The sequence below is a fragment of the Chiloscyllium plagiosum genome, unplaced genomic scaffold (assembly GCF_037043375.1).
Source record: "Chiloscyllium plagiosum isolate Xiang-an unplaced genomic scaffold, Cpla_swu_hap1 HiC_scaffold_5, whole genome shotgun sequence".
NCBI classification, from domain to species: Eukaryota; Metazoa; Chordata; class Chondrichthyes; order Orectolobiformes; family Hemiscylliidae; genus Chiloscyllium; species Chiloscyllium plagiosum.
Window position 1 is genome coordinate 73,680,338 of NW_028270143.1, and position 23,200 is coordinate 73,703,537.

Below are 23,200 nucleotides of genomic sequence, written 5' to 3' on the forward strand. Positions count from 1 at the left end.
TTGGCTCTTTCAACCTATTGGTGCTGATCTACAATAAAATATCAAAATTGAAGCAATTCCAGCTCCTCCCCCAGCTGCAAGCACAACCTTGAAAAGTTCAGTGTTATCAATAAAGAAGAAATCCGCTAAAAACAAGATGTGCTACAATAGAGTGATAAAGATACTGCATTAAATAAACGCACCCTCTGGGTAATACTTTATTAAGGCCACAGAGGAGTTAAATTAATTTACCTTAATACAGATCGATGAAAGGTATGCCACTTCCTCAGCCATGCCTTTGTAATTTTCTTGTGAATTTGTATTTATCAAGAAGTGGTAACCTGTTCCACATTCATAGGAATAGGTACATCTGGAATGAGGAAATATCAGTGCCCCATCCTTCTGCAGGTTCTGTATCGGCCTCTTTATCAAATACTGAATCCATTCACTTTCCTAGGAAAATGGCCTTTATAGTTTCTTCTTGCCCGAAAGAGTTCATTTAAACAAACCCCTCCTACACCATATCTGTCTAATATTTGTGCCATACAAGTGACCATCCCCAAGACGAGAGAATTCAACCACCGACACCCTGTCCTCTTAACATGCAATGGCATTACTATTATTGAATCCCCCACAACAACATCCAAGTAAGCCAAAACGTGGATTTACCATTGGGGCGTCACCATTGTCCAGATACTGAACTGGACTAGCAATATACATACTGTGGCTACAAGAGCAGGTCAGAGGCTTAGATTCCTGCAGTGAATATCTATCCTCCTGACTCTGCAAAGCCTGTCCACCATCTACAAAGCATAAGTCAGGATTGGGTTGAAATTTTCCCTACTTCCCTGGATGAGTGTAACTCCAACAATACTCAAGCCTGTCGCCATCCGGGACAAAACAGCCAGCTTGATTGGTACCACTTTCACAAACATCCATTCCCTCTACCACTTACAGTAGCAGCAGTGTGTTCCATTTCTAAGAAGCCCTGCAAAGATTCACAATGTTCCTTAGACATTACTTTCAAACCTATAACTGTTATCAACTACAAGGGCAGCAGGTACATGGAAACAACACTAGCAAATTTTCCCCTTAGCCACTCACTATCCTGACTTGGAAGTTTATCACTGTTCCTTCAGTTTTGCTGGAACAAGATCATGGAACTCCCTTCCTAATGGCACCATGAATCTAGGTATAGGATATAGACAGTAGTGATTCACATAGGCAGCTCACCAAGGACAACTAGGGAGGGACAATAAATGCTGGATCAGCCGGGAACATCCACATCCCATGAGTGAATAAAAAAAGACACCGCTATCTTCTCAAACTATACAGAATACAAATTATGTATTATTTATTTCTTAGTGTTCACTCGGTTTTGGTTTACTTGGAGGCTGTAAGTCTCTATGCGTAATGTTTTGGACAGAGGGCAGAAAGGGTTAGTAGTTGTGGCAGATGAGATGTGAGACCCTCTGGGTAAAGATGCTGTATCCAGTAGTGATGTCCATAGTCCATGAATATTGGTGAGGTTAATGTAATAGGGCCGGAATTTGAGTGGTAACACAAAGATTGTGGGTAAGATCATTGACCTTTCCCTGAATTCCTGGGCATTTTGTTTGAACTTGGGGCATCACACTGGCCCAGGCTGCTATTTGCTTCCAGGCCAGCTGTTTGCCGCCTCTGGTCTGCTGAGTGAAGAATGGCCTTTCTTTCAATCACGCCATTCACCAGGGCCTTCAGGTCCCAATCTGGAAAGCAGGGTCCCAGCCTCCCATTCTGAGCCATTTTGGTTCATAAGATGATCATGTTCTTCACTTTTAGTATCTGAAGTGACGTGCAGTTGTGCTTTAAATATGTCAGCTTATGTGAGAAGGGCCTGGCATCATCAGGAGTTTATAGAACATTACAGCGCAGTACAACACCTTCAGCCCTCGATGTTGCGCCACCCTGTGAAACTAATCTGAATCCCATCTAATCGACACTACCCCATTCTTATCATCATGTCTATTATATGCATGTCTGAGAAGGATGCCAAAGGGGCCAGTTATATAATTAATGACTTGAGATTGGGGAGGGGGGGCTAGTATGAGAAAAGTCATTTTGTGAAACTTCCCAAAAATTACACTGCCTAAAAATGGGACAATTCAGCCCCAAGACTGAGCTTCCTAACAATACAAAATCCAGTCGAGGTTATAAAGTCAAGGCTGCAAAAAAAATAGACACGCTAAGTACTAAGATGGCAGGCGGGAATATAATATGGGGAAGTGAGAGCTATTGACGTATGCAGTAAGAATTAGTAAATTATTATAATTTTTAAAAGGCCTGAAACTTCTAAATGTTGATGTTGAGAGAGATTTGGGTGTGCTCATTCTTGGAACACAAAAAAGAATTAGTGTGAAGTTACATCAAGCAAGTAGGAAAGTAAATCCCATTAATCATTGGGATTGGAATACACGATAAAGAAGTCTATCTCAAATTGTACAAGACTTTAGTGTGAAGTTGTGCTCTTAATATTTAAGAATGGATATTACACTGATACAACAAAGGTTCATTACATTAGTGCCTGGGATGAGGTGGTTGGCCTACATGGTGAATTTGATTACATTTGGGCCTGTTTCACAAGTTAAGAAGAATGAGAGTTGGTGTCATTGAAACACACTTCAAGTCTTCACTTAAAGTTGGAGTGTACCTGAGCAGGTGAAATAACTGTGTGAGTCATGTTAAAATTCAAACTGTGGTGCTGGAAAAGCACAGTAGGTCAGGCAGCATCTGAGGAGCGGGAGAATCGACATTTATGCATTAGTCCTTCATCAGGATTCCTGCTCCTCAGATGCTGCCTGACCTGCTGTGCTTTTCCAGCACCACAGTCTCAACTCTGATCTCCAGCATCTGCAGTCCTCACTTTCTCCTGAGTCTTGTTAAAACCAGTTTCGGTTCCTTTGGATGTTTCTCATCTTGAAGAAACAACATACAAGTTAAAATGTTGGACCATACATGTGCAGCACCGTCTATAGATGCAGCTTAGATAACTTGCCAAATGCAATACTTTGTATTTCTTTTTTATTAGCGATGTACCATTGCACCAACACATTGTAACCTGTTCTAAAAAGTTACTCACCCACAGTACAGTACTTTAGATTAATCAGGCTCCATCTAGTGGCAGAAGGCAGCCAGTGCTGGTATCAGATGGTGAGGACAACCTGCACCAAGGAGGAGAAAGTGAGGACTGCAGATGCTGGAGATCAGAGCTGAAAAATGTGTTGCTGGAAAAGCGCAGCAGGTCAGACAGCATCCAAGGAGCAGGAGAAGCGACGTTTCGGGCATAAGCCCTTGTTCAGGAATGAGGAAGGTGTGCCAAGCAGGCTAAGATAAAAGGTAGGGAGGAGGGACTTGGGGGAGGGGCGTTGGGAATGCGATAGGTGGAAGGAGGTTAAGGTGAGGGTGATAGGCCGGAGAGGGGGTGGGGGCAGAGAGGTTTGGAAGACGATTGCAGGTCAAGAGTGCAGTGGTTCCGATGTGGCCTCTTCTACATTAGGGAGACAGGTCACCTACTTGCAGAACGTTTCAGAGAACACCTCTGGGACATCCGCACCAACCAACCCAACCGCCCAGTGGCTGAACACTTTAACTCCCCCTCCCACTCCACCAAGGACATGCAGGTCCTTGGCCTCCTCCATCACCAGACCATAGCAACACAACGCCTGGAGGAAGAGTGCCTCATCTTCCACCTAGGAACCCTCCAACCACAAGGGATGAATGCAGATTTCTCCAGCTTCCTCATTTCCCCTCCCCCCACCTTATCTCAGTCCCAACCCTCGGACTCAGCACCACCTTCTTGACCGGCAATCTTCTTCCCGACCTCTCCGCCCCCACCCCCTCTCTGGCCTATCACCCTCACCTTAACCTCCTTCCACCTATCGCATTCCCAACGCCCCTCCCCCCAGTCCCTCCTCCCTACTTTTTATCTTAACCTGCTTGGCACACCTTCCTCATTCCTGAAGAAGGGCTTATGCCCGAAACGTCGCTTCTCCTGCTCCTTGGATGCTGCCTCACTACCTGCACCAACCAAACTTTGCACATGGTGCACTTCAGTGCAGAACAGGAGGAACCTGTCAGGACCAGTCCAACTAAAGCACAGACCAGTGGCTAAGGTAAGTGCAAGGTATGCATGCAGGAGCAAGAGCCAGAATAAGGTCCAAGCTGAGAACCACAGCAACATGTGAGGACCAACTGAAGCCCCCAGTGATGACAACAGACACCAGGAACTTCATAAAAGAAGAATGAAGAGTAGGAGAAGGAACTCGGGTGAAGAGAAGGTTTTAGAGCTGGCAGTGAGAGAGGGGAGAGTGGAGTGACCCTCAGGATTGTGATTGGAAATGGAAGCACTGGGGCAAAAGCCTCTTATGCGAGCAGGTTGCAGAACAGGAAGTCTCGAGCTCATGACATTTTAATGTTATGACTTTCTTTATATTGACACTACTTTATTAACACAGTTAGAGCAAAGCGACATTAAGTGATTTACCGTTAGGTGGAGACATACTGTAGATTCTGAAGGGCTTTGACACAATAGAGATTGAGAGGTTGTTAACACAGGCTGAGTAATCCAGGACTCAGATAAGGCCTCCGGATAAGATTCTTTAGGACTGAAGAAAATCATTTTCATCAAAGGATTGTGGATTTGTGCAATTCTTCATCCGGCATTGGGGTTGATGATGCTGAATCATTGAATGTAGTCAATGCTGAGATCAATAGATTTCTGTACACCATTGGAATTGAGGAATATGAGGACAGGGTGTAACTCAGTTGAAGTAGATAATCAGCAACTTATTAGATGGTAGTGCAGATTCAAGGGCCCTGCTCTCATTTGTTATTAGGATCGATTCATTTAGCCATTTTTAAACAATGGTACAGTTTGGGATTGGATAATTGAAAACATTACACTGTTGTTCAAAGTTTTTTAAGGATAAGTTCCAATGATTATGCTTCAGCCTCACTGCTGGGGAACTATTAGAAATAAGCATTTGGAACAAAGTTGGTGGTCAGTTGAGAAAATGCAGTCAGTTAAGCAAATAGGGTAATGCAATGGAGATGAATTTCCAAAAGGCATTTAATAAAGTGCCCCACAAAAACTTTGCATGTAAAGTTACCTCATGGAATAAGGAACTGCATCAAGATGGACATGAAATTGACTGAGTTTCGGAAACAGAAAGCAGTGATGAATAATTGGTTGTTTTACAAACAGGAGGAAGATTTGCAGTGGTATCCCTGTGAATACAGTGTTTGGACCCCAGCTCATCTTGATGTAAATGAATAGCCTAGACTTTGATATATGGGCCATACTTTTAAAATTCATGGATGACACAACATTTGGATATGATGAGGACAAAGGGAGGTTGATGGAATGAGTGGCTCAGTGGTTAGCACTGCTGCCTCACAGCACCAGGGACCTAGGTTCAATTCCAGCCTCAGGTGACTGTCTATGTGGAGTTTGCACATTCTCCTCATGCCTGCATGGGTTTCCTCCAGGTGCTCCAGTTCCCTCCCTTAGTGCAAAGGAGTGCAGGTCTGGTGGATTGGCAATGTTAAATTGACCATAGCATCCAGGGATGCTCAGGTAGCTGGATTAGCCATGCAAAATGAAGGGATACAAAGATAGGAGTGAGTCTGGGTGAGATGCTGTTCAGAGGATCAGTGTGGACTTGATGGGCCAAATGGTCTACTTCCACACTGCAGGGATTCTCATAATTTTGTGAAAGGACAGAGAAGTGGAAAATAAAATGGAATGTAAGGAAGTGATTTATTTTGCTAGAAAGAACAAAGACAATATAAAATGCACAATTCTTACAGTTGCAGATCAGATTGAGTGAACTGTTAAAAAGCAAATTGGATCCTGATCTTTATAAATATGGGCATGGAATACAGACAAGGAAAGTTTAAAAAATAAAGAAGTAATAATAAATTTGAACAAAACAGTGGAGTATGGCATTCAGTCTTGGCACCAGACTTTAAGAAGAATGTAAAAGATTTTGAGAGGGCACAGAAAGGATCCAGAAACCCAGGTTGTTTCCCAAGGGATGAGGAATTTCACTGACCTCGATGGATTCAATAAGTGGGGACTGTTTTCTTCAGAGAAGAGAGGATTGAGAAGGGATTTGGTAAAGCTAAGTGATTGACAAAAGAACAAGGGGAGAATGAAGATCAATATTTTTACACAGCAAGTAGTTAGGATCTGAAATGCATTGCCTGAGAGTGATACATGCAGGGTCAGACACAACCTTTGAAAGAGAGCTGGATCATTATCTTCACAGGGCTACTGGGAAAAGGCAGGGTAGTCACTGTAAGTAAATTGTTTTTGCAGAGAGCCAGTACAAACACATTGGGCTGAATAGGCTCCTTCTGTGCTGTAACCAATCCATGATTAACTTAGCATTAAATAGTTTAACTGGAAAAATAATTGCTGTATATTCAAAACTGGATAGAGAAGAAGAGGATTATCCTAATCTTAATTTTCAATCGAAGCATGCTGTTCGCATCATCTTTATACTGTGGGATGTGCCTATTGGACATGGTTCTGTAACATGAAGCTGATGATTTAAATTCTTTTTCCATTTGTATTGGAGTATCTGAACACAGCAACAATTTTGGCCTCATGATATCTGGCAATAGATCTCTCCCCATACTGGAGGAATGTGTGAATAACACAGTAATGCAAAATAAATACTCTGTTGGCTTGTACTATTGGTCTGAGGAAGAAAATACAGGCAGCAATCTCCAGCATCACTGGAAGCATGAAAGTGATTTACTTCTAGAGATGTCTCAGAAACCCACTTGTTAAAATGAATATTCGTGCCACTTGTTTATATTACTTTGCCATCTTCAAATATAGCTGGAGGCCTTGAGAAAAAAATATTTTGCAAGGAAGTAATTTCAGTTCACACATCAACAGTAAAGTAAAGAAAATATTCATCAGTTCCTTAAAGAATGTTACAGGAATATACAACCAAAATAACTATAGGAAAACAGAATTTCACATTTTTCATGGGAGCGTTAAGTAAAAATAAATATTCAATTAAATTCCGTGGTTAATTACTTTGGTATTTATGTTTAGCATTTAAAAGCTCAACTAGTATGTTTCAGATCTGTGTTAATAGAGAGCCTGTTAATAGGCAAAGCAGGAAACAAAGTTAAATACTATCTGTGAAATTTCTCAGTGATGTGTTGGGATTGACTGTGCTAAGTATGTAGCAGCTGTTGAGATTGCACCGAATGAATTATTCATTTTGTAATTAAATAACTGATCTTTATAAGACAACAACTATAAAAGAACTTTTCCCTTCTTCCTCACCTTCACCATTGCACCATTTAGAGTCCATAGAGTTGTATAGTATGGAAACAGATCCTCGATCCAACTGGCCCATGCTGACCAGGTATCTTAAACTGAGCTAGTCCCATTTGATTACATCTAGTCCATATCCCTCCTATACCTTTCCTAGTCATGTACATGTCCATATATCTTTTAAATGTTATAGTTGTACCCACCTCTACCACTTCCTCTGGCAGCTTGCACCGCTCTCTGTATGAAAAAGTTGCCCCTCAGATCCCTTTAACTCTTTTTCCCTCTCATCTTAAACCTGTGCCCTCTAGTTTTGGACTAGAAAAAGATTTTAGCTATTCACCTTATCTAAGCCCCTCATGATTTTATAAACTTCTCTAAGATCCCTCAGCCACCGACCCTCCAGGGGAAAGAAGTCCCAGCCTATCCATTCTCTCCTTATAACTCAAGTCCTCCAATCCTGGCAACAACCTTGTACGTTTTTTTCTGCACCCTTTCTAGCTTATCAACGTCCTTCCTATAGCAGGACAGCCAGAATTGTACGCAGTATTCTAAAAGTGGTCTCAACAATCTCTTGTATAGCCATAACATGTCCCAAATCCTATAATCCATGCTGTGACCAATGAAGGCAATAGTGCCAAACACCATCTTCACCACCCTGTCTACCTGCAATGCCACTTTCCAGAAACTATGAACCTGAACCCCTTGGTCCCTCTGTTCAATAACACTCCCAATGCCCCACCATTAACTGTATAAGTCCTGCCCCGATGACTCAGTGGTTAGCACTGCTGCCTCACAGTGCTAGAGATCTGGGTTCAGGGGTGACTGTCTGTCTGTGTGGAGTGTGCACATTCTCCCCGTGTCTGCATGGGTTTCCTCTGGGTGCTCCAGTTTCATCCCACAGTCAAACGATGTGCAGGTTAGGTGAATTGGCCATGCTAAATTGTCCATTATGTTCAGGGGTGTGTAGGTTAGATGCATTAGTCAAGGGTAAATATAGGTTATTAGAGTAGGGGATTGGGTCTGGGTGGGTTACTACTCGGAGGGTTGGTGTGGATTTGTTGGGCCAAATGGCCTGTTTCCACACTGTAGGGATTCTATGATTCTATTCTGGTTTACCTTACCAAAATACAACACCTCATATTCATCTAAATTAAATATCATCTGCTATTTTTCTACCCATTGGCCCATCTAATCAAGATCTTGTTGTACTCTTTGATAACCTTCTTCACAGTCCACTGTGCTATCAATTTTAGTGCCATCCACAAATTTATTAACCACGTCTCCTATGTTTGCATCTACATCGTTTGATATAAATGTCAAACAAGAGTGGACCCAGACCAGGCAAAATGATTGAGAGAAAAATCCTCTAAATCTAGATTTTGGATTTGCCTCAAAAATAAATGGCTTAGTTTAAAATGAATTGTCATTATTAAGTACTAGCAGATTTTATAAATCAAAAATCAGGAAAAAGCTTACTGTTAATGGGAATTATTACAAAGAAATCCTTTCATATAAGGCATCCCCTTCCTCACGACACACATTAAAGGTGTGGTCAGTCATCTTTCTTGTATGTGATGTGTCAAAGTTAAGTGGTCACCACATTAACTGTAATAAGACCAGTTTCATAACTGTTCATGTGAAAACCATATGACAAACCACTCACTTGGGTTCAGTTATTAAAACATACAGGTTCCTTCATATGAATTTCCTAAATGGTAATGGGTTAGTGTAGTGGTCTTGTTAACATTCAGATCTTGCTGCATTTGGATATGCACTTCTTCAGCATCAGAGCAGTCATGCATGGTACTTAACATTGTGCAGTTCATCAATAATCATCCCCACCTCTGACCTTATGATGGAGGGAAGATCATTAAAGCGGCTGAAGATAGTTGGGCCAAGGACACTATCCTGAAGATGTCCTGCTGCTGAGATGATTGATCTTGAACAACTGCAGTCGTTCTATTTTGTGTTGATCTGGTTCCAACCAATGGAGAGTGTTCCCTTTGATTTCCATTGATTCCAGTTTGGCTGGGGTTCCTTGATGCCACATTCATTAATGTACAGCCTTGATGTCAAGGGCTGTCACTCTCTCCTCCCCTCTGGAATTCAGGTCATTTGTCCACATTTGAACCAAGGCTGGAATGAGGTCGGGAGCTGAGTGGCCCTGGTGGAACCCAAACCGAGTGCCAGTGAAGAGGCTATTGCTAAGCAACTGCTCCTTAACAGCACTGTTGAAGACACCTTTCATCACTTAAGACCAAGAGTAGACAGATCAGGTAGAAATTGGCCAGGTTGCATTTATCCTGCAGAGCATACCTGGACAACTTTCCAGGTGGATAGATGTCAGTGTGCAGCCGTACTTGAACAACTTGCTTAGAGACACAGTTAATTCTGGAGCACACGTCATGGTATCAGGAATGGTGTCAGGGTCCATTGTCTTTGTAGTATCCAGTTTTTTTTTGATATTGTGTGGAGTAAATCACATTGGCTGAAGCCCGACTTCTGTATCTGGGGACCCCTGAAAGAGGCCAAGAAAAACTCAAAAATCTTTTTCTTTTCAATAAAAATATTTACCAAAAAAAGAGGCCAAGAAGGATCATCCACACATTCCAGTCTTGAGCCTTCTGCACTGCTGAGCTGTTATAGAATTTGGAGATGGACCGATTGTGACTCTCCATTTGGAGACAATTATTCAACTGAATTGTCAAGGTCTTTCCCCCAGGCGGGGGAGTCCAGAACTCGAGGGCATAGGTTCAAGGTGAGAAGGAAAAGATTTAAAAGGGACCTAAAGGGCAACTTTTTCACTCAGAAGGTGAGACATGTATGGAATGAGCTGTCAGAGGAAGTGTTGGAGACTGGAACAATTGTAACATTTAAGACGTCAGGATGGATATAAGGGGAGGCTATGGCCCAGTGGTATTACCACTGTACTGTTAATCCAGAGTAATGTTCTGGGGTACCAAGTTTGAATCCTGCCACAGTAGATTGTGGAATTTGCACTCAATAAACATCTGGAATTAAGAGTCAAGTGGTGACCATTAATCCATGCCAGTTGTTGGGGAAAACCCATCTGGTTCACTAATCTCTTTTAGGGAAGGACACTGCCTTCTTTACTTGGTCTGTCTTACATGTGACTCCAGATGTACAACAATGTGGTTGACTCTTAATTGTCTGATGGACAATAAATGCTGACCTAGCTAGCAATGTCCTCACCCTGTCAAAAAAGTTTTTAAAAATTAATAAGGAGGGTTTAGAGAGATATGGGCCAAATGCTGGCAAATGCAACTAGATTTAAGATATCTGGTCAGCATGATGAGTTGATCCGAAGGGTCTGTTTCCATGCTGTAGGACTCTATGGCTCAGACACATGCTATTAACTTGTGGTGACCTCCCTGATCGTCCTCATTGTGACCTGCAAAGGTACCCTTGTTTTCTTAGCTTCACTCACTCACTTCCCCTGTCATTGTAAAATATTGGCTGCTGTTAGATTCACTTTCTGGACAGAACAGCAGAGGCACACTTGCAGTTGCTGATGCCATTCTGTTCATTTAAGTACTCTTTTGAATCTCACATCATTCAGTAATAATTTACAGCGCATCGCATTGAACTTCTACTGGTTATGTCAGTGCGTTTAAAAAATTTAATTGATTATAAAATGCATCAATATTAATGCTTTACCTTGTTCGAAACCATTCTGTTGGACTAGGATTGTGATGTGAAGCACGTCAGTTGATTAGTGGTACACTTACAGAATTAACATAGGGTAGATAAATAACAGAGGACAGAAACACAAGTTTTGTGGACTGAATTGTACCATAATCCCCAGCACACCCCCACGAAGAAGTAGGTAAGTACCCACCCACAAGAGGGCTGCCCCTTCACAAAAACCTGCTGGGCTATTCACTTGCCTCAATTCTTTACCTGCTGAGGGCAAAATAGCAGAAGGGATCAGTCAGAGCATTGAGTATAATTGTTGGGACATCTTGTTGCAGCTGTACAGGGCATTGGTGAGGCCACATGTGGAGTATTGGGTGCAGTTCTGATCGCCCTATTATACAAAGGATATTATTAAACTAGAAAGATGCAGAGAAGATTTACAAGGATGTTTTTGGACTAGAAGGTTTGAGAGTTAAGAAGAGGCTGCATAGGCTGGGAATTTTTTCCCCTGGAGCTTGAGAGAATGAGGGGTGCCCTTTTAGAGATCTATAAAATCATGAGAAGCATAGATAAGGTAGCTAGCCAACAACTTTTTTCCTATGGTAGGGGAGTCTAAAAGTGGAGGACATGGGTTTAAAGTGAGAGGAGAGAGATACACAAGGGTCCAGGGAACAATTTTTTTCACGCAGAGGATGGTGAGTGTTTGGAGTGGGTGCCAGAGGTAGTGGTGGAGGTGAGTACAATTTTGTCATTTAAGGAAGGTTTGGACAAGTACATTGGATGGGATAGGTAAGGTGGGATATGGACCACATGCAGGCGAATGGATCTAGTTTAATTGTGAAAGCTGGGCAGCATGAACAAGTTGGGCCGAAGAGCCTGTTTCCATTCTGTAAACCTTTATGACTATGGCAGGAGGAGGCCTTGAAGTGACCATTAATTAGAAACCTATTGGTCTCTTGTATTTTCCCAATGTTGGACTGTTCAATGCCCCTTCCACCCTCTCAAAACTGGGGGATGGGTAGGGGGTAGACAGAATGGCAGAAAGTGGGTCACATATTACAAGTCAACTTTCAACATGGAGGCAGTGAGTGTGTGTAAAAAAAAACAAAAATTCCTTTGTTGCTGAGCACTGATAAATGTTTATGGACTCACCTGTGTTAAAGCTTTATAATTGCATGTGTGCTATGCTTTTAAGGACTCCACACACACTGTACAGACGTTGTTTAAGGACTCCACACACACTGTACAGACGTTGTTTAAGGACTCCCCACACACACTGTACAGACGTTGTTTAAGGACTCCCCACACACACTGTACAGGCGTTGTTTAAGGACTCCCCACACACACTGTACAGGCGTTGTTTAAGGACTCCCCACACACACTGTACAGGCGTTGTTTAAGGACTCCCCACACACACTGTACAGGCGTTGTTTAAGGACTCCCCACACACACTGTACAGGCGTTGTTTAAGGACTCCCCACACACTGTACAGGCGTTGTTTAAGGACTCCCCACACACTGTACAGACGTTGTTTAAGGACTCCACACACACTGTACAGGCGTTGTTTAAGGACTCCCCACACACACTGTACAGGCGTTGTTTAAGGACTCCCCACACACACTGTACAGGCGTTGTTTAAGGACTCCCCACACACACTGTACAGGCGTTGTTTAAGGACTCCCCACACACTGTACAGGCGTTGTTTAAGGACTCCCCACACACTGTACAGACGTTGTTTAAGGACTCCACACACACTGTACAGGCGTTGTTTAAGGACTCCCCACACACTGTACAGGCGTTGTTTAAGGACTCCCCACACACACTGTACAGGCGTTGTTTAAGGACTCCACACACACTGTACAGGCGTTGTTTAAGGACTCCACACACACTGTACAGGCGTTGTCCACACACACTGTACAGGCGTTGTTTAAGGACACCCCACACACTGTACAGGCGTTGTTTGCACTCTGTTTGACCTTGCATTTGCAAGCTGCGGACACACTGCACAGTTGGTTGCTGTAATATCTGTTTCATAACTTGTAATGTGTTTTACTGGTCTACACGAACCCATGGAGTTCCTCAATTCCCAACATCTAATTTAATTAGTTGACCGTGATTGTTAAAATAATGCAGATTGTCTGATGGGGACATGCTTTTGGTACAGTGGTAGAGATCCCATCACTGTATTAGGAGGCACAGGTTTAAGTCCCAGCTGCTCTAGACGTGTACAATAACCTCCCCGAACAGGTCAGTTAGAAAAATAGGTTAAATAAAAGAAAAAGAAAGACTCACTTCCTAAAACATTGCCTATGAGTACCAAAGATCAGTTGCCCAGCTGTTTTAAGAAAATAAATTGTGTGCTGGTTCTTGCACCTCAAATTTGCAGGTGAAGGAGAGCCATAAAATTGGGTGCCACTCTAGTTTACCAATTGTGGGAAAGGTGTTGGGAGGCTTGTTTATTCCTTGGCCTCTTCCTATTGCTCTATTCCAGATGAAGGGCTTTTGCCCGAAACGTCGATTTTCCTGCTCCTCGGATGCTGCCTGAACTGCTGTGCTTTTCCAGCACCACTCTAATCCAGAATCTGGTTTCCAGCATCTGCAGTCATTGCCAGGTTACAGATTGGGTAAAAACAATGTCAAGGGATGGATGCCACCTTCATGGTACCCCTGTGTACATTGGAGGGGCCCCCAGGTACACTGCCAGTCCTATAGCTGTTAGATTGCTTGGCAGCTCTCGGATGCTGTCAAATAGTTACAGGACAAGAAAACAAGACAGAGATAGATTTGTTCCTAACATTTCAATGTGAGCTTCAGCTGTGTGTTGTAATAATGATACCCAGCTCTGCTTCTCTACAATCTCTCCCTCAAATCTTCCTTCTATTTCTGATTTGCCATGCTGCTTGTCAAATTAACCTTTTCAAATTATACATTTACTTTGGGATTACTGCCAGGGAATGTTCTTGACACTTGCTGATGAGCTACATCATACAGGAATAACTGTATGCCTGTAGGTTGTAATAAGAGCTCTTTGTCTCATCAAACTGTATTGAAATGAGCACCTGCTCATGTGAACTCATGCGTTACTTGCGATGTTAGTAAAGAGGAACTTTCAAAGATGTGCAGAACCCGATATCAGAAATTTAAATCTATTTTGAAGTAGTAATTTTGAGAGAAAACCATTCCGGGGGAGTGTGCCTATGTCTTTATGTCCTACCAGCCCCCACCCACAATGATTTTCCTTCCTGTTTGAGTGTGTGCAGTCTACTGATTAAAGAGGCAGTCATATAATTTATTGAGCTTGTACTTCCACCATGTTTGATATCAGAAAATGTGTCTATTTATGAACCAGAAATGTCTGACAAATTCAGTCTGCCAGGATATTTGTCGTCACACTTGGTTTTCATACATTTTGCAACATGTGACACCTTCATGTCTTTTCAGTGAATCTGGGGTGTTTACTACACATTGATTTTCCTATTGCCTTTTGTACTGCCTGGTGCATATCAATATTGAAGGAATCCAGTTCCCTTGGCATCAACTAACTTGATAGAAAAGCAAAAAGAAGCCAAAGTTTGAAAGATTTTTCTTCAGTTGCTTGCGTGATCTGAAATGCAAACTCTTTGCTGCCACCTCCTATTTTCTCAGCTGCTTAGGTTAAAGCACACATTGAACCAGTTAAACAGAGCAGCTCTATGCCGTCTGCCATTTCATAAGAAAGACTCCTGTGTGCACTGAAAACTAGCAGTTGCGTTTCTTTTCCTCTTTTACTTGATACGGAGAAACCAATTCATTTGAACAAAGCATGTTACAAGTCAGTCTGATGGAAGTTTTAAAATAGCAGTTTTCCATTGGCGGCTACATTAGTAACTTATTGCCAAAAGTCTTTACTAGAAAAGTGAAGGAAGCAGTTGGGATTTTGTTTCCACAATGCAGGTTATTTTGGATTTAGAATGTCTTAACAGAAATACTAGTGTAGCTAAATGCCTACATTTGTAAGACAGGGAGTGAATAAGTGATGAACTGCTCTTTGTGACAGCTGGTACAGGATCTGATTATCCTCCCGAATTATAAGATACTCTGATACTACACTGGCCTTCATTGTCAGCTTAATGCAACAGTTGTACATCTAATCTGAAGGTTGTGAGTTCAAGCACATTAATCCGGGATACCACTTCAGTGAAGTTGAGACTGTAATTTTATTGAAGATACCATCAGATTAATCCAAACTCCTTTTCAGTCAATAAATGGATCTGGTGACACTTTATGCTGGAGAAGAGAGAAATCGCCAGTGTGCTTGTTACTGTCTATCCCACAGTATGTAAACCTCTAAAGTTTGCTGCTGCCTCATTAGTGCATGTGTGCATTTCAAGACAATTAATTTACTGTGAGAAACCTTGATATTTTAAGGATATTAAAAGTACTATACCAATGTGAATTATTTCATCAAAAAACAGATTACTGTAAAATTGATAACAGCCAGCATGAATTACTTCCATCAGCAAAGATTCTAATTTTAATCCTGCATTCTATTGGCATCAAATTGGTGCCATGCAGGGCAATTTTTAAGGACTGATGTCTCGCACACATTGGGAACATCAAAGACCTAACAACCTGATGATGAATTTATTCAGCCCTGTTTAATGTATCCTCAGCAGGAGTCATGAATCTTTTAACGATTGGTTGGGAAATATTCGAAATTAGTAAAGAGTTTACAGCAGTTGTTAGGACCTAAAATGTAGATAAAAAAGGAATACCCCAAAGGTAAATTGAATGAACAGTGAGAAAGTTCACTGTCTCAAAAGTCTTTGCCATTAAGAGTGCAGGTGATTATAGGGACCTCAGAAATTTATAGGAATAGATGAGGTAAATACAGCACGTTAATTAAATCATGAACAAAATAGCATCAGTCAATAATTATGGGCTTTTGTGGAGAGCAAGTTTAGAACAACTAGTGGGGAAAAAGGTTTCTTTACTAATATTTACAGCAATCTGCTGACAATGTAATAAACATTAGTCCCATTCCTTTTTTAATGTTAGATGATATCATGAAGAGAGAGCTTAAGTACTTGGAACACAGCGGTGCATCAAACAGCCTTTCTCATTCATGACTTGTTTTCAAAAAATGTATGCAGCACCTTTCTCAAAATTCACTCTGCATCCTTTTCTTTTCCTCCAGGACTTTTTTTACACTCTTGTGATTGGGATTCTGTTCCTCATTGCTGCCATTGTGTTTGCCGCAAAGAATGATGGGTCTGATTTGGAGAAAACATCTGTGGTAAGTTTTTTGTTTTAAAAAATACCTTTTAATTTCAATCTCCCTTGTTTCAGGCTCTGTAAAATGATATCAGATTTTGCTTGGACCACAGTTCTTTGAGCATTAGTAGCCTTCCAATCAGTTTCCTCGGGGGTTAGTGGGCTGTTTGAAGGTGATTAAAAACCGAAAGAACTGTGGATGTTGTTAATCAGAAACAAAAACAGAAAAGCTCAGCAGGTTTGGAAGCATCTGTGAAGAGAAATCAGAGTTAACATTTCAGGTCCGGTGACCCGCCCTCAATGCTTCCCGAAACATTAACTCTGATTTATCTTCACAGATGCTGCCAGACCCACTGAGCTTTTCCAGCAACTTCTGTTTTTGTGTTTGAAGCTGGTGATAGTTTTAAGCCAATCTTACCTTGTGGTTAAATTTCTCAGGCTAAAAATCTGGGTATGTTGTCAGACTTAGACTCGAAGTTGCAAAGGCATGGCCTGCCTTTATCCATGTGACCTAAGTATCAATTGTAATTGGTCCTCAGGCCTCCGATAAATAAAACTCTGCCACCACCGATCGAACCTCCACAGGCAGATCACTGAACAGGAGGGAGAAAGAACAATTTCAAGCCATTCACGTCATCAGTAGCAGTCCTCCAATATGTCCCAGGAGCCATTTCATTTTGAACCAATCATTCATATTATCTTAAAACAAAACAATATGTAACTAAAAAGAACCTGTAAAACATTGAGCATTAATGAACCTGATGTGTGTCATATGGTTAATTGTTGGGATTTTTATTATGGTATATAGACAATATTTGTCGTCATGCAGCCATATGCGAGGAAGGAATTCAACATAGTTAAATACCTGAAAGTCTTTTAAAGGAACTGATATACTTGAGACCAATATCAAGATTACATTAATTTACTCACAGAAGATAGATACATTGCAGGCAATCCTGCTTATCCCTTCAGTGCCTCCTTTCTTCACCACCAAACATGCAGCTACAATTTTGAACTATTTATACTATTTGTAGCTTCACTGTAATATGCATCTGTATTCCATAATCCCTTATTTGTTTCAGTAACAAGCCCCACCAAGCTCAACGTTGTCCCGCTAACTATAGCTCACCAATCCCCCACGATATTTGATCCAAGTTCCCATTCATCCCAGGTGACCGGATCCTTGTCTGAATACAGTAACAGCAGAAACCACCACTCTCCCAGTGAGGTTTCTGGGTATGTTGAGAACTGCCAGCACCTGATTGGACAGCCACTTCCTGACCTAGGACTTCATGTCCCCAGGTCCAAATATCCCATTTCCAGATTTCATACCTGCAGGGCAGCCCCTTCTCTCCTGAAAGGTAGGCTCCCATTGACTTCGTAGTTGAGGTGGCAGTTACCATGGCACCCAGTATAATCCAGTCTGTGACTTGACTAGCTTAGGTATTGTCATTCTACCCTCCAAGGAGGTCCCCAGAAGCATCTCAGCACTTTAATATTAAGAGAAGCCAAGTATTATGGGTCTTTATTTTCTTTTCAATCCTTTTTGCTTGAACTTAATTAGTGCAACTCACAGGAATTTCATCCCTACTGCAGTCATGTCAGATTTTCCTGTAATCTGTGTAATACCTGCTTCATAGTAGGGTAATTATAATAGAATGCTTACTGTCTTATATATTTGGAGGTGCCAGTGTTGGACTGGGATGTACAAAGTTAAAAATGACACAACACCAGGCTATAGTCCAACAGGTTTAATTGGAAGCACTAGCTGTTGAACTATAACCTGGTGGTGTGTCATTTTTAACTTTGTCTGATATATTGTTTAACTGGAGCATTTCCCATTGTTCTCATTGTTTTCTATAGGCGTTTGGATTCCTGGCTACAATTGCCTTCTTTGTGGATTTGGTGCTGCATGTTCAGCAAGAGGGTCTGCCTTGGAAAGAAAAGGAGGATAAGCCAGTTGAAACCAAAAAAGTTGAGGAAAATGTGAAAGCGGAAACCCAGCCACTGAATGAGCAAGGAAATATACCTGTCTGAGCTACAGAAGCAGTTGTTCTGTTTCTAAAAACAGACCCTTTTTTTATACACATTTGAATTTTAAGTTTCCAAAGTTGTTCAGACAACAATAGCAAAAAAAATCTAAGCTTCTTTCTACTCATTGTTCTGACCGGAGAGCATTTGTTTCTAGATTGGGGTGGATTCAATAAAAATTGCTTTTTGTCATTTGCCTGTTTATCTGAATACAATCTACTGTAGATCCATTGAAAATTAATGAATTGAACTTGTATCTTAAATATGTATGATGTTCTGATGCCTCTGTTTGTAGTTTCTCTCTCTCTCTCTCTCTCTCTCCATTTAAAGATTATTAGGAAGATTAAGCAACTTTTATCTTAAAGCTTTTCATAATTATGCCTTTTAGATGCTTGGATCAAATTTTTATTATATAAAAAAAACTTTGTAATTTATTTTTGGTGTTGGTGTTCATATTAGTTTTATTTAGCTTTTCAGAAAAATGATCGTAGGAATCTCCAGTTTACTTAAACTTGCTTCGAGGAAACATATAAACATGCATTGTCACACATTCAGCTGTGATTGGGGGGAAATGGCAATCTCATAGTATTGGCATTGAGCCAGTAATCCAGAAGCGCAGTGTAGTGGTTAGGGGATAAGCATTCAAATCTCATCATGGAATTTACATTTGGCTTTTTAAAAAAAATAGATTGAAAGCTAGTCTCAATAATGGTGACACCTAACATTGTCATAAAAGCCATCTGATTCATTGATAACCTTTAGGCAAAGAAACCTGCCATCCTTACCTGGACTGACCTATGTATGACTCCATAGCCATAACAATGTGGTTGACTCTTAACCTTCCTCTGAAATGGTGAGGAAAACCACCCAGTTCAGGGCCAGTTAGGGATGGGCAACACATCTCGGCTTTGCCAGCAGCTACCACACCTAATGGAAAAATGGAAAGAAAATTATAATTGGGCTGAAATGTGAGCATGAGTAGGCACATGAAATCACCTTGATAATTTCTAAGGTTCTTTCTGCTTTGAATTGAAATGGAATTTGTAATTGTAACAGATTTAAATCCATCTTTGTTAATGGCCAGTGTGGTCATTTGGCATTAAAATTGGCTTTAATCTGAAGATTGATTTCAGGTCAGTTCCGTGCTTGTCATGTTTTTAAAAATGCTTAAATTTTAATTATATTTCACCCCCTGTAACATTAATGCCATTGCGAAGAACTTATTTAGTTTCCAGAGTTCAAAATTATTCTATTAAGTAGTCAAACATTTTGTTTGGACTGACCAAACCGAACAGGTGAAATGTTAATCTATACTAACTGAATTGGGTTTATTTATATGAATTTATTAAACATAACAGTCCAACCTTAACTTTTGTGTGGCCTTAAAATTGTTACTTACTGGCTGCAATCACTACTGCTGTTACTGTCTGTTTAGTACTTAAATTCCATGTGGGAAGAAGTAGAAAGATAAAGCCACCATAGTCTTACCAGACTATCAGACTGCTCTCTCACTGGAGAGAGAGAACTTGTGGTTTAACTTGAGAAGTCCGTTGTGGTAATCTGTGAGTGCAGAAATTGAATCTATGCTGTTAGCACCAACTTGTATCGCAAAGCTGCTATCCACCCAATTAAGCTGACAAATTCATTGATAATGAACAGAAAAAAATTGTTTTCAGGCTTACTGACCGATTTATAAGAGCCAAATATTAACCACGTGCTTTTGTTTTTCATTTAAAATCAAACAGCTTTTCACTTTGAGGACCACTGTGGTAGTTTTGCACTGGAGGAAAATTCCAGTCAGGTCACTGTGTTCTCAGACATCAGTGACTTGTTAGAATTCTCTGATCCTGTTTTATAATTATTATAGGAATCTCAAGACCCTGAGGTAAGAGGATGATTTTTCTATATCAAGACATCCTTCAGTCATTCCAAAAGAAATTAAACCTATAAATAGATCTTCCTATGTATTCAGAAACCTGTAGTTTTGATATTTTAATGGATTTTGCACCATTCAGTGGCTTTCATCAAGTTATGTCTGAATGATATAAATTATTGTCTGGCAACCTCAAGGTCTCTATATTGTAATATCTATTCGTTTGTAATTATCACAGTCTCGCAATGTAATACAAATCACTGTAGAATAAATCGTTTGCTGTCACAATTTCTTTCTTTATCTTGGCTTCACTTTATAGATGGTGAAATTGGTCTGCACAATAGTGTGAAATAGAGTCCTGCTGAATCAGCAACTAATATTCACTGTGCCCAAATGTTTGCTCCACTGAAATTCACAGAGATATTTCATTGAGCTGGATTTTATGGGGCACCATATTTTCTGCTCCTAGCCACCTGCTAAAACAAAGCAAATAGAGGTATAGCCTGTTCTGTAAATTGTGAAAGGCTTTGGAATTCTGGAGTACAAAGGGAATTAGGAGCCCTAGCTCAGGACTCTCTTAAGGTTAACATCCAAGTTCGGCTGGCAGTTAGAAAGGCAAATGCAATGTTAGCATTCATTTTAAGAATGCTAGAATACAAGAGGACGGATGTACTGCTGAGACTGTATAAGACTCCAGCCATATGTGTTTGGAATATTATGAGCAGTTTTGCTCCCTGTTTCTAAGGAAGGATGTGCTGACATTGGAGGTCCAGAGGAGGTTTACAAGAATAATCCTGGGTTAAAGGATTTGTCATATGAGGAGCAGTTGGGCACTCTGGGTCTGTACTCAATGCAGTTAGAAGAATGAGAGGGAACGTCACTGAAACTTAACAGAATACTCTGAGGCCAGGATAGAGAGTGGATGTGGAGATGATGTTTCCACAGTATAAGAGTGAATGGACAACCCTTTAGAACTGAGATGAGGAGGAATTTTTTCAGCCAGAGGAGACTGTGAATCTGTGGAAGTCATTTGCTGGGGAAGGCTATGGAGCTAAGACATTGAATATATTTAAGACAGAGATACTTAAGATTTTGATGAGTAAGGGGATCAAGGGTTACAGGGCGAAGGCAGAAGGATGGGGTTGCGAAACATATCAGCCATGATCGAATGACAGAGCAGACGAAGCGGGCCAAATGGCCTAATTTTGTTCCTATGTCTTACCTTATAGTCTTATCTCCCAAAACATCAGCTGATTCGCTGCCAACTTACACTGGAAGTAGCAATGATTACCAAAGGTGAAGGCTCTCACTGCCATCCAGCCTTCAAGGTAAATGTGGGTATGAGTAGGGTCTGGCTGGACAGGTCCAGGTGAAGGGATTGGCAGACCAGCTTTGCGACAAGTGGTGATGAAGTGGTGTTATGTGTGTTAAACTTCAGGGATATTGCCACTGTGTTTGAACCCAGCCCACATGATAAAAGCTTTGGGCTATTCACCTGGGGTTACCTGGTAAATAAATAAACAGGCTCAAGGGCACATGGGTTGCATTATGCCCCAAACTCATAAAATCCAAGATGAATTGGAAAACACTGTTCAAGTACACAACTTGCACAACTGGCATAGACCAATTTTACTTCTACAAGGCTTTAATTATTTTTCCGTATTTCCAATATTGAAGTTACATACCTGTATTAGGGGCTGTAAAGAAAAGCAGTGTAAGGTCACTTGGAATCTCCTTGATATGAAGTAAAGATCTTTAATCTGAGGAAGAAATAAAAATGTGCTTCTTAGTTAAATATGAATTGGATTTCAATAATATTGCAAACCTGTGATTGCAGAATGCTGTTTTATCCTTGCGCTGTAAAAATGTTAACATAGATGCAAACAGATGTATCTGTGAGATATATAGTTGCATGTCTTGAAACAACTGTAATCTGAAAAACACTATGTATTGCATGTTCAATTAAAGTGACTTTATATACTTTTTTTATATTTTCATCAATCTTGCGAAAACTACTTTTGTATCAACTGAAAAAACATTCTCTTTACAAATGCTCAAAAAGCAAGTGTTTCTGCGTCTGGGGAGTGATAACGTCTGTGTTTGTCAATCAAATCACATTCCATCTGAAGATCCCTGATCATTCAAAAAAGACAACTGTTGCAAATCGTGCCAATCAGGCTGAGAAAAGAAACTGAATAATTTTCCAATATAAGGAGTAACGAGGAGTGTATGCTGGGAGAGACGGAGGAACGTAGTGGTAAATGCCCGAGGCTAATATTCCCAGGACATGGATTTGAATCAAATCGTGACAACTGGTGAATTTGAATTTCTCACAAATCTGAAATCAAAAGGTCACTATTTGGTCACCACCAATCGTTACAAAAACACATTTGCTTCAGTAAAATCCTGCTTTAGAGAAGCAAGTCTGTCCTCCTTACCTGCTCTGACTTACATGTGATTTCAGACCCACTATATTGTGTTGACCATTCATTGCCCTCTGAGCAATAAGTGGTGGTTCAACTTGCCATGCCCACATTCCATCACTCAAAGAAATAAAAACAATGTAGCCTGCAAGTTTTTACTAACTTGGGACATGACAATAATTAAAGTGTAGGAGACTTCAGTATCTGAAGTTGACATTACCTATGCACAGTTACATATTATCTTCAAAAGACCAGTTGCACTAGAAAGTATTTTAACTGGGTGTAGGATAATGGGCCCAACCAATCTAAGGAAGGTGTTGCCCAAGTACCACCAGAACATTACCTGCCCCACCAGGGGCCCGAACATTTTAGACCACTGCTACACCACTGTGAAAGATGCCTACCGCACGATCCCCCGCCCTCATTTCGGGAACTCTGATCACAATGCTGTGTTTCTTCTCGGCTTACAGGCAAAAGCCCAAGCAGGAGATCCCCTCACGGATACAGGTCCAGTGCTGGTCAGAGAAAGCAGAGGATCAACTCCGGTGCTGTCTGGAATCGGCTGATTGGGCCGTGTTCAACCAGTGTGCGGGTACCTTGGACGAGTACACCTCTGCCGTCACAGACTTTATCAGCAAGTGTGTGGAG

At 41.1% G+C, this 23,200-nt stretch overlaps 1 protein-coding gene across 1 annotated transcript in view; it reads left to right on the plus strand.

Moving 5' to 3' along the window:
- cmtm6 (CKLF-like MARVEL transmembrane domain containing 6) overlaps positions 1 to 22,114 on the plus strand; it is a 79,881-nt gene extending 57,767 nt beyond the window's left edge. Inside the window, exons 4-5 of the mRNA XM_043690240.2 lie at positions 16,149 to 16,247; positions 18,089 to 22,114. Of these exons, the coding sequence (XP_043546175.1) occupies positions 16,149 to 16,247; positions 18,089 to 18,262 (273 nt within the window). The 3' untranslated portion in view covers positions 18,263 to 22,114. The remainder of the gene's footprint in view (positions 1 to 16,148; positions 16,248 to 18,088) is intronic.
- Positions 22,115 to 23,200: the final 1,086 nt, after the last annotated feature.